We start from the raw sequence: 11,932 nt of genomic DNA, 5'->3' as shown, positions 1-11,932 counted from the left end.
TACCCATTCAAGCCGTCTCCAGCCATTATTATTCTTCTATAAGAATACACTGACCAAACCTCGGGAGAGCTTATATATTTTTTTTTTCTATTTCAGCACTGTATGTCCGGAAACTGACCGTTGATCCAGCTGGAGACTTGTGACCTTGGGGTCAAAAGGTGTAAATCACGCATCGTCATAAATGAACATAGCTCTTGAGAATTGAATAGCCCGTCGTTAAGCCTAAATACTTATAACGCTAGAATTTGGGGTTCGATCCATGTGGTAGAAGGCCATTTTGCACGTTAAAATCAATAATAAATAACCGATTTATTGTTTTTTTCCCTAACTATAGCTATTGAACTATCACGATCGAACTGTTGACCTACAGTATTATTTAATATGCCATTACGTTTGTTCCTTTGGACAAGGAAGTCTGATTAATTTTTTGTTAAAACATTTATTTTCTTGGATAAGGAAGACTTTTGTTTTTATTTCAAAAAGAAAATGTTTCTACTTTAAATGTTAGCGTTGAACATATTTTTCTACTAGGATTAGGCCTAACTGTAGTATTTTGATCGCTGTATAACACTATATTAGGCCTAACTGTAGTATTTTGATCCCTGTATAACACTATATTAGGCCTAACTGTAGTGTTTTGATCGCTGTATAATGCTTTATATTAGGACTAACTGTAGTGTTTTGACCACTATATAACACTTTATATTAGACATAACTGTAGTGTTTTGATCGCTGTGTAACGCTTTATATTAGGACCAACTGTAGTGTTTTGACCACTATATAACACTTTATATTAGACATAACTGTAGTGTTTTGATCGCTGTATAACACTATGTTAGGACCAATTGTAATGTTTTGATCGCTGTGTAACGCTTTATATTAGGACTAACTGTAGTGTTTTGACCACTATATAACACTTTATATTAGACATAACTGTAGTGTTTTGATCGCTATATAACACTTTATATTAGACCTAACTATAGTGTTTTGATCGCTGTATAACGCTTTATATTAGGATCAACTGTAGTGTTTTGATCGCTCTATGACACTTTTTATTAGGACCAATTGTAATGTTTTGATCGTTGTGTAACGCTTTATATTAGGACCAACTGTAATGTTTTGACCACTATATAACACTTTATATTAGAATCAACTGTAGTGTTTTGATCGCTGTATAACGCTTTATATTAGGACTAACTGTAGTGTTTTGATCGTTGTATAACGCTTTATATTAGGACTAACTGTAGTGTTTTGATCGCTATATAATACTTTAACTTAGGACCAACTGTAGTGTTTTGACTACTATATTAGACCTAACTGTAGTGTTTTGATCGCTGTATGACTCTTTATATTAGGACTAACTGTAGTGTTTTGATCGCTGTATGACTTTATATTAGGACTAACTGTAGTGTTTTGATCGCTGTATAACGTTTTATATTAGGACTAACTGTAGTGTTTTCATCGCTGTATAACACTTTATACTACGTAAAATCAAAGTGGAAACTTTGGTTAAATAGATTTTCTATTTTGTTTTTCGGATTTAAAGTCGTCCATACTTCCCGAAGAAAGGTGTGTTAAGAAAACTGTTTTTCATTATTATAATCCAACAATTATTCTTGTGTTTACTTGAAAACTAATTACAATTATTTTCAGTGAAAAAAAAAAAAAATACAGTCTGAATTAGTTTCCACATCCCCACCAAATGGAGGACCTAAAAACACCCGAAACAAAGACTATAGAAACAAACAAATTAATTTGAATAAAGGAAAAACGTTTTTAACACCAGCGAAGCCTAATTAGCAGGATAGTTAATATTTAATAAAGACAAACCGTTTATCAGGATGACTCACCACTGGAGACGAATGCTTTACGCTAGCTTCAGTTAAAGTTTAATAAGCTCATTACTTCATTTATTTACACACTCGTACGGGGGGGTGGGGGGTGTTCATACAATCTCAACCCTCTCAATGAATATACATTAAACAAGCCTGTCAAGAGACGCTGCGAATCACATATTACACAACAATTTTATTTCGTATTTGTGACAGAACGAGTAAGTTATTTGCTCCTGTCCCTAACTTAAAACTAACTGACCACTAGGAAAGCAGCCAATAAGGAACACACCACCACCCACGCCAAGGAATTGACTGCCGCTTTTATAACTCACCCACAATTCAAAGTACGGGTACAATTTTGTGGTATCGTACGGATTCAATTCAGAGCTCTCCTACAGGGCCGCGCCATACCATACAGTTATCCAACGTGTATATCGTTAACAGCAACACTAATGTAAGATTCGAAATAATATTGAATATATCATCATATCACAAAACCTGTAGTTACATGGAGAGAGGACCAGGCCCCCTCATAAGTATCCATTATGTTACTAACCATTTACACATCTGTTCAGCACCATGCTTTTACTGACACTGTAAGTCATCTGTACAACACCATGCTTCTATTGACACTGTAAGTCATCTGTACAACACCATGCTTCTACTGACACTGTAAGTCATCTGTACAACACCATGCTCCGACTGACACTGTAAGTCATCTGTACAACACCATGCTTCTACTGACACTGTAAGTCATCTGTTCAGCACCATGGTTCTACTGACACTGTAAGTCATCTGTTCAGCACCATGGTTCTACTGACACTGTAAGTCATCTGTACAACACCATGCTTCTATTGACACTGTAAGTCATCTGTACAACACCACGCTTCTATTGACACTGTAAGTCATCTGTACAACACCACGCTTCTATTGACACTGTAAGTCATCTGTACAACACCACGTTTCTACTGACACTGTAAGTCATCTGTTCAGCACCATGGTTCTACTGACACTGTAAGTCATCTGTACAACACCATGCTTCTACTGACACTGTAAGTCATCTGTACAACACCATGCTCCGACTGACACTGTAAGTCATCTGTACAACACCACGTTTCTACTGACACTGCAAGTCATCTGTTCAGCACCATGGTTCTACTGACACTGTAAGTCATCTGTTCAGCACCATGGTTCTACTGACACTGTAAGTCATCTGTTCAGCACCATGGTTCTACTGACACTGTAAGTCATCTGTACAACACCATGCTTCTACTGACACTGTAAGTCATCTGTACAACACCATGCTCCGACTGACACTGTAAGTCATCTGTACAACACCACGTTTCTACTGACACTGCAAGTCATCTGTTCAGCACCATGGTTCTACTGACAGAAGATACTAATCATTCTTAGAAATATGAACATACATATCCTATAAGTCACACGGCTGGAAAAGGTCGAGAAAAGTCTGTTGAAGTGTGGTGATTTGCAAATGCATATTCTACCTCAAACTTACATTTTCTGAGAGGGTTGAGTTACTGAACACCAACATGAAGTTCTAATAATCTATAAGAGAATACAAGGCACGAGATTTGTGCGTTTGAAGAAACAGAGAAAAAATAAAAGGCTACTCCACGACCGGCTACCATTGTATATTGGAGGCAGCGAAGAAAGTGAACAGCTTGTCATTGAAAGTACCACAACAACGTAATGGTTTATCGCAATTAAAGTAAGAATTAAATTGAGAACGTGAACGAGATAATTTAGCGGACAATAAGAGACAAACAGAGTTTGTCCACAAACTTCTCCCGAAGTATACAGCTGAACCAGTTGTACGAACGGCACCTGTTGTCAAATTCGTTGAAGCATTCTGAAGCGTCTGCAAAAAATTCATGCAAATTTTTTGCCATCCGAAAATATTAAATAACATTCCACCAATATTGTTTTCCATGTGATTAACCGTGGCTGCAGGTTACACTTATTATAAGTAAATACAAATTCGCGGACGTCAAGTCAAATACCATCTTTATATTATCTAGTAAGACACAAGTACAAACAGGATTTCTTGCTTTTTCATTTGCAGTTGTATCGTATGGACGGACTTCTGTAGCCTGAGGTTGCTCAAACTGGCTCTAGAAAGCCATTGTCTCCGAATGCTTTCTGGAGTTAAGAGTTAAAGAAGGGGACTACGATGCCCCGAGTGAATTACAGAAAGGTGTCCAACTGTAGACATTGCATCATCAAGCAACAGTCCAGAATTAGGAATTCCACACTGTTAGTGGAAGAAAAGGCTAAAAGGCCTAGACACTACTCAGTTGTTGTTGTTAGCGCAAAACTACAATGGGATATCTGGGCTCAGTTCCCACGGGAACAGAGCCCCGAATTTTAGCGTTGTGAGTCGGTAAACTGACCGTTGACCCACCCGGGGGTCACTTGCCTATGTATAGTAATATTAATCGTCAAGTCCTCTCTCTATACGTCTAGATGCACTCTCTGTTGTTTTTTTCCAACTGGTTAAATTCCGAAGTTTGATAAATACTACAATTTTCCGGGTTAAAAGAAATGTTCAAACTAGTACTATATTAGTTTTGTTGCAATTAAGGAAGTTAGTTCCTGTCTATATTTTCACGTCCGCCAATTTGTGAAATAGATATTTTCGTACTACTAACAGAAAGAAACATAACTTGAGTTTTTCAGATTTTAGACTAGCTTTGAAATCAAAAACAGGTCATCATCCGATAAAAACATCAATAAACAAATACGCCGACAGGCACCTTTAGAATGATTTTATTTTATCTCTTTAAAGAAGTCAAATCACATGATCAACGTACAGTACTTGAAAGAAAGTATTACAAATACACGTGAATACAAAAGTGTGCAGCACTGCTTTCTGCAGTATTTCTATACAGAGTCTTATGTGATTATCTGCATTAACTCTCTTCATTCTTATAGTTTTAGGCTTAACATTACAAATGTCGCGATAATCTGTATTACCGCTCTTCCTTTTCATACTTTTAGGCTTAACATTAAAAATATTGTGATAATCAGCATTATCGCTCTTCCTTCTTATAGATTTAGGCTTAAAATTACAAACGTCGCGATAATCTGCATTATCACTTTTCCTTCTTATAGTTTTAGGCTTAACATTATAAATGTTGTATATGAACACCTTTTTAAAGTCTCACACACTTACTCGGTGGTTTGCGAGAAAATGCTTTCTGATATCACGAATTATTTTAAAATACCTGTTGTAGTTCCTACACGAACAATATGGTGGATTTTGCTATTATACATCAACAGATTTTCGTTAACTTCAGTCACTTGAACTACCTTCGCTACTTTGATCGAAATGAAATAACTTTATATTCAAAGATAAATATGCGCATTTTCTAGCAACAATAATACAAAAGACAGAAAATAGAGCGGTTACTTACTAAACACAATCATATAAAGATACATTAGTACACGTAAAAAACAGACAATTAATTGCACTAAACGCTCACTTTTCTTTCGACAACTTCGTAATAAAACATTCTCATACCTCAGGAAGAACATAACTTTATATATATATAACCGGTAGATCTACACCTAACCCTTAAATCTACGAGGATCAAGTAAGGCTCTTCTGTAGGGATGTTAACCAGTGGTCAAAATTAGGTAAACACAATATTATATCCTACTGTGTCATCTGTTTGAGTATCAGAAACTTGGGTTGTACATTTTAGAAGAGAGAAAACTATTTTTTGTGTTCTCATGATGACTGCTGATTATAATTGACTGTTATTATTTGAAAAGTAACGATAACTTAACTTAAAAAAAAGTATATTTTCCAACGTTTCGTTCTTTTCCAGGAATAACTATTTACAGAAGTACCACGTTAATTCGAATCTTCTAGCTGTTACACCGCGTGACAGAACAGCTGAGACAGGTTTAGTGTCATGGCTGTTACATAAAGCAGCTGGTAGTTGCTACACTACCATGCGAGTGAATAGCTAATCCTTCTTCCAGTGTGGTGGGTCTGATCATACAACTGAAAACATCTTAGTACAAATTAGTTTGACTGAATCAACCGCTTCAGAAATAAAAAAAAAATGGTTATCTGCTCTTGCTTCTCAGGACTTAAAGAAAAGGAATACAAGGGATTTCTTCACTACTTAACTTGCCTGCTCCTAGGTGCCGCCACCTTGTTTGTTACCAAACTATTGAATGTTTTCCTCACTCCTCAAGCTAGGAGCTAACTATAAAACACGTTTGTTTACTGGTATGACCCATTTTCGAAAACTTTATTAACCCCAGGAACTCAGCAAGAACTTTCTCGCGTGCGGGGCGGAGGAGAATATTAATATCCTCCGAACACCCCAGTTTATGAAAGTTTTCTTTCCTTTAAAAACTAAATCCCGCCACGGTTTTTTTTGTTTTTGTCTTGGTAAGCTCAGAATTGCACAATGGGCTATCTGTGCTGTGTACAGCACAAGAATCGAACTCCGAATAACATTAAAATGTGATATATATTACTACTTGGCCTACTTAGCTAGTACCTGGGAAGTACGGAGCTCCTCTATAGTGGTTTTACTCAGAACTAGCCCTTCTTAAGCCGAAGTTTTCGATAAATAAACATTTTTTATCTGTAGCCTAACTCCTCTTCACCCTTATACTTCGGTAACAACTACGTTACCATACAAAATAATGCTAGATTCGTGTTGATGCATAAATTATTTTTTACAGACCACTGGTGGGTGGATGGACTATTATTGGAGGATAAAAGGTTTGGAAAACAAACAAATTTTTAATTTGTTGGCATACACCTCATCGCTTGATTGCTTCGGCGTAACGTTAGGCTTAACCAGAAATCAAGCTTAACCATAAATACACATTTAACGTTAGGCTTAACCATAAATACAAATTAAGACAACCTAGAGGTTTCAGCAGCTGACAACAGACTAACAGTGAAGTATGACAACCCAGAAGCTACAGAACTATGAATTAAGAAAACAAAACAGTACGCCAATGATAGGAAAATACAAACTTAAAATTTGTAATAAAAAATAATTACCGTAGGAACTGAAAAATGTACAGATTAAAGAAGAGGCTTAAACAGTTACAGACTACAGTACAGTGTAAAAAAAAAACACACACAGGGGAAGAAAAAATCTTTGTATAAAATAAATTGTAGTTTGTATCAGACATGTAACTTAGTAACATGTAACATCTAAAAAATATATAAATCCACTTGTTGAAGAACAAGTTTTAAACTTTTCAGAAAATGAGTATTGAACTAAAGTAGGGTTAAAATGACCTGATAAACACTAAAATTTAAGTTGTAAGCCTCATATTTTCTTGTAGTTAACTTCACGTTAAAATATAATTAATAACTACTGATATAAGATAACGTACAACTGATATATTCTTGATTTTAATCTCACATATTCTACAAACATTCCATTCTGATTTAACTATTTAAAAAACTCCTGGAAAATCAAAAACTACATTGTTTATTTCTTTATCTATTCCTGAACTTTTGTTCTAATTAAATGTTTAAAAACAAAATCCTAAACAGTTCAAAATTATAAGAATATTTTTATAACAAAGAAAACTGAATGAAATGCTAAATATTTTGAAATTATTTACCATTGTCAGTCCACTACATTAGCATCACTACAGTGTTTGGGGCTGGATTGGCAACACCTAACACTTCACAACTACATAAGTGTACATAACCAAGTTTTTACCATTTCCGTAAAAAATTACACGTTCTTGCTGTAAATAAGTATGAAAACCTCCAATGCTTAAGTAACTGATGTATTTAATTAACTGACGGTCCCTGACTCTAGGTCCTGATGTTTAACAAAGATGGTGTTTCCATAAGAAAGTGTTCAAAAACAAGATAGTATCTTAAAGATATTTCCCATAATGCTTCAAATAAACAACACTTTGTGTCTGTCTCTTCGTTAATCTAAGTATTATGAATACAAAATACATGCAATAAACTTCTATTATTTTACAACACTTGAAATTCCAAGATTACCATAAACAGTTTTAAGCATATTGGTTTGTTTTATCGATCTTTAGTCTTCATAATCAAATACATCTTATGAAGAGGGAAGACATAAGAGTGAAGATTACACAGATAAATTCACTAACTTCTGTAAAAATGGAATAATTAAATTTTACAAAAACCTCCTTGCCCACCTACAAAAAAAAATAATATTAAATGGGAAACGTGTTGAATTACACAGAACAAGATAGTGTCAAAAAATTCTTTAGTAACCATTTGAAATAAAAAACATATTGCCTAAATTTTGTACTGGAGCAACATAAATTTTATTTAGTATAGAGGAAACATTAGGTTTTAGTCAAGTCACTCAAATATCCAAAACATTTTAACAGGTTAAAATATCGGTAATACATCTTCGCACAACCACTAGAGTAAGTATTACTGTTCAACACGATTTATTGGACCTTTACAGTATAAATTCCACATATGCTACGTTCTGACCACAAGGTCAATAAATTGTCTTTAAACATGTAACCATTATTAGTTGAAATACATTTACAATTTTGAAAGAAGAGCATGAGAATACAGTTTATGTATCTGTGTTCTCCATTTTTTTTTTATCATCATGAGGTTTACTTAAAAACTATCAAATGACATTTTTTTTTTACAGAACATGTACATAAAATTATTACAGATCAATTTAATCACCTGACATAATAGAACACAAATTAAATCACAGATACTCACTAAAAAAGCAAACATATTACATTAAAAACAACTTAATAAAACTATGGCAGTACTTATAATTGTGCATATACAATTTTCTGAACATTCTAGTTACCCGGATGGATCTTACTATTGTAATTTATAATGCCTGGCTTGTCATCGAAAAAAAATACATCAAGCTTCTATTGTACATTATACTAAATTTTTCCTTTTTATTTTGTACACATCTTTATAAAGTAACTCGAAGGAGTAACATAAAAATAATAACTTAGGTTCTGGCATCTTTACACGTTTTAATGCGAGGCATCCTAACCGATCAGAGGAGATTTTAACAAATAATAATAATACGTCATCCTACTTATTTTCTACTACAAGTTATAATCCGTACTTTTGTGTAGATCAAACAACAACAATAATCGAGTCAAAGACAGGTGATTAAACAATATAAAAGCAAAAAATTATACTTGAGCAATTATTATCATGATGGATGCATTCAATCACAGTGATCCACAAATTATTTCAAAGTCAAGTTATTTTGAGGCTCTCTGGGCCCCATCCAGAAATCCCATGGGATGAGACAGAAAGACAAAAAAAAAAAAGGGGGCTGGGGATAAAACGATTTCTGGGGTTGGGGGGGTATATTGGTCTTTAAGGAACTTCCCGTTTCTAAGAAACGTTAATAGGACGAACGGCACTTACCTCAGCTCTTAATAAGCTAAAAAAAACCAACATGAACTTGAAATGTCTTCTTTTTTAACGATAAAATTAATTGGCAGCTTTAAGTGTACGTCTTTATTCATCCCGTTCTACAATTCCCAATCATTCACCATATTCTCAATATAACAAAACTAACTCTAATAACTGCACGTTTGTTTGCGTAAAGACCTTCACAACATATTTCTATGTGTCAATTTACATTTCAAAGATCGAAACGTAGATAACAGCCTCCTCGTATGTTGTTCGAGACGCAAGTTTCTCTAGTAAACAGACAGGTAAACATATTGCTAGTTCCATACCCAAATCTCTATCAGGATGTATTATAACTTTCGCGGTTTGCATATAAAACTTGTTTTACAAAGCCGTTTAAATTTTTTTTTTATTAATAAATGAGTGTTTTCTTTCTGAAAATATACTTATAATGGAATCATAGAAATTTTATTTTTTAATTTATTTTCTTCCATCAATAGATGTCATTTGTTCCACACACCTACAACTACACATTGCAAAGTCTCTCTCTCTCTCTATTTTGTTTTAGTTATAACAGCAAACACTTGCTTATTAATTTTTTATTTAACTAATTGATTTTTTTTTAATAATGGAATTATACATTACTATACATATATATATATATATATGGTCATGTTTACTTTATGTGGATGGCCCCTTGTTAAGCCTGCCAAGGTTTTTTATCAACTCCCTCGTGCTCCTTGATGTGCTTATGAATACAGCGGCTTCCAAAGACGCAGCCCGTTGTTCTCCAGAAATAGCATTCACCATCTTGTACGGGTCCCGTCACTTTCCTTTTGGTGTCTGGCTTGCTCCTGGGGGTTAGGTTTTTACATCATTCATCTTAGAAACACAGTCAAACTTGTAGCTCCCACAACATACTCTTACAGGACTTATCTAACAATATAGCAAGTTTACTCTGTTCTTGTTACGAGACAAACGGAAAACTTCTGAAACAAAAACACTATAATGGACTTTCTGACATTTCACTTCATTAAGTTTAACACTTCGACAGATGGTGACTGGTATATCAAGCATGCAACTCAAGACACTCCCCACCAACCACTACTGCCCTGTGCAGCTCAAGACAGTCTCTACCAACCATTTCTGCCCTATGCAGCTCAAGGCAGTCTCCACCAACTATTTCTGCCCTATGCAGCTCAAGACACTTCCCACCAACTATTTCTGCCCTATGCAGTTCAAGACACCCCCCACCAACTATTTCTGTCCTATGCAGTTCAAGACACTCCCCACCAACTATTTCTGCCCTATGCAGCTCAAGACACTCCCCACCAACCATTTCTGTCCTATGCAGTTCAAGACACCTCCCACCAACTATTTCTGCCCTATGCAGTTCAAGACACTTCCCACCAACTATTTCTGCCCTATGCAGCTAGTGAAAAGATGTATACTTTCTGCAACAAAGAGAACAATTAGACATGACTGAAAAATCTTACATGCCCACTAACATTAGGTTTTGGTCATGATGGATATTTCTGTTGCTGTCTATCAAAGGGTGAAACAGGGGTAAAAAAATTTCATCCTGATTTGTGAAGTGGTAAAGTAAAGAATAAGTAATATCAAATAACTCTCTTATATTCATCACAAAATTCATAATGACATTTGTGTGAGAACACAAAATAACTAAACAGTTATCTGATGTCCACGCACACAAAAAAAGTATTTTGTCAAAAAAAAAAGAATCATTTTTTGTATTTGGTGTATTTCTTCATATTTTTACCATAGGTGACCACTACATACAGCTAGTGTTTTTTACATAGTAGGTATAGACAGACAATTTTACCCCCGTAACATTTGTTCTGAACATCGCACAAAGCTACACGAGGGCCATCTGTGTTCGCCATCTCTAACTTAGCAGTGATAGACTAGAAGGAAGGCAGCTGGTTAACGCCACCCTCACTAACCAACTCATGGGCTACTCTTTTACCGATGAATAGTGGGATAGACTGTCACATTCTAATGCCCCCGTGGCCAAAAGGGCAAGCACGTTCAGTGACGGGGATTCGAACCCGCAACCCTCAGATTGCGAGTTAAGCACCTTAACCACTCGTACCGTATTAGTCCTTGGGAAGTTTGTGTTACAACCGTTAGTGGCTTGCCATCAGCTACAGAGATGTTGAAGAGTAGCGTGTAGTGTAGATTAGAGCCGAAGCTAAGACAATATCACAAAAAAAAAGACCTCTTGAACTGTGTTTAGATAAGGTGAACTTAAACAGAAAACAGCCAGCCATGCATCAACAACGACTGTTCTCCAGATGCGTATGTTTTCAATCAATTTTTCAAATAATAATAATATTTCTTCCAAATTTTCTTTAATTGAGAGAAAATTTTATACTTGCGCAAACAATACAGTTTCCAAGTCATTAATAAACTAATTTTTAAGTCATTATCTCAAAAAAAGCATATGGCATGCCTATTTTGATAAGGACAATTAATTCTCAAGTGTTTGAGTTTTGAAAATTATTAAATGCACATAAAACCAATAAAGATAGAAAAATTAAGTTTTACTTAAGTTGGTAATAATGAAACAAAAATAACAGTCTTTCACCGTGTGGACAAAACAAAGTGGCGACCAAAAAACTGACCTCTTAATCTTGATAAGTGTAAAAATATACTTCTTATTCATTAA

The 11,932-nt window shown here is 34.9% G+C and overlaps 1 protein-coding gene across 1 annotated transcript in view; it reads right to left on the bottom strand.

The window, feature by feature from the left end:
• Positions 1-7,388: 7,388 nt before the first annotated feature.
• The window catches only part of LOC106469705, a 58,373-nt gene continuing 53,829 nt past the window's right edge, over positions 7,389-11,932 (bottom strand). The window contains exon 19 of the mRNA XM_013930217.2: positions 7,389-10,097. Coding sequence (XP_013785671.2) covers positions 9,944-10,097 — 154 coding nt within the window. The 3' untranslated portion in view covers positions 7,389-9,943. The remainder of the gene's footprint in view (positions 10,098-11,932) is intronic.

Source organism: Limulus polyphemus, unplaced genomic scaffold (genome assembly GCF_000517525.1).
Source record: "Limulus polyphemus unplaced genomic scaffold, Limulus_polyphemus-2.1.2 Scaffold3625, whole genome shotgun sequence".
NCBI lineage: Eukaryota > Metazoa > Arthropoda > Merostomata > Xiphosura > Limulidae > Limulus > Limulus polyphemus.
The sequence above is the reverse complement of the archived record's forward strand: the minus strand, read 5'-3'. Positions and strand labels throughout refer to the sequence as shown.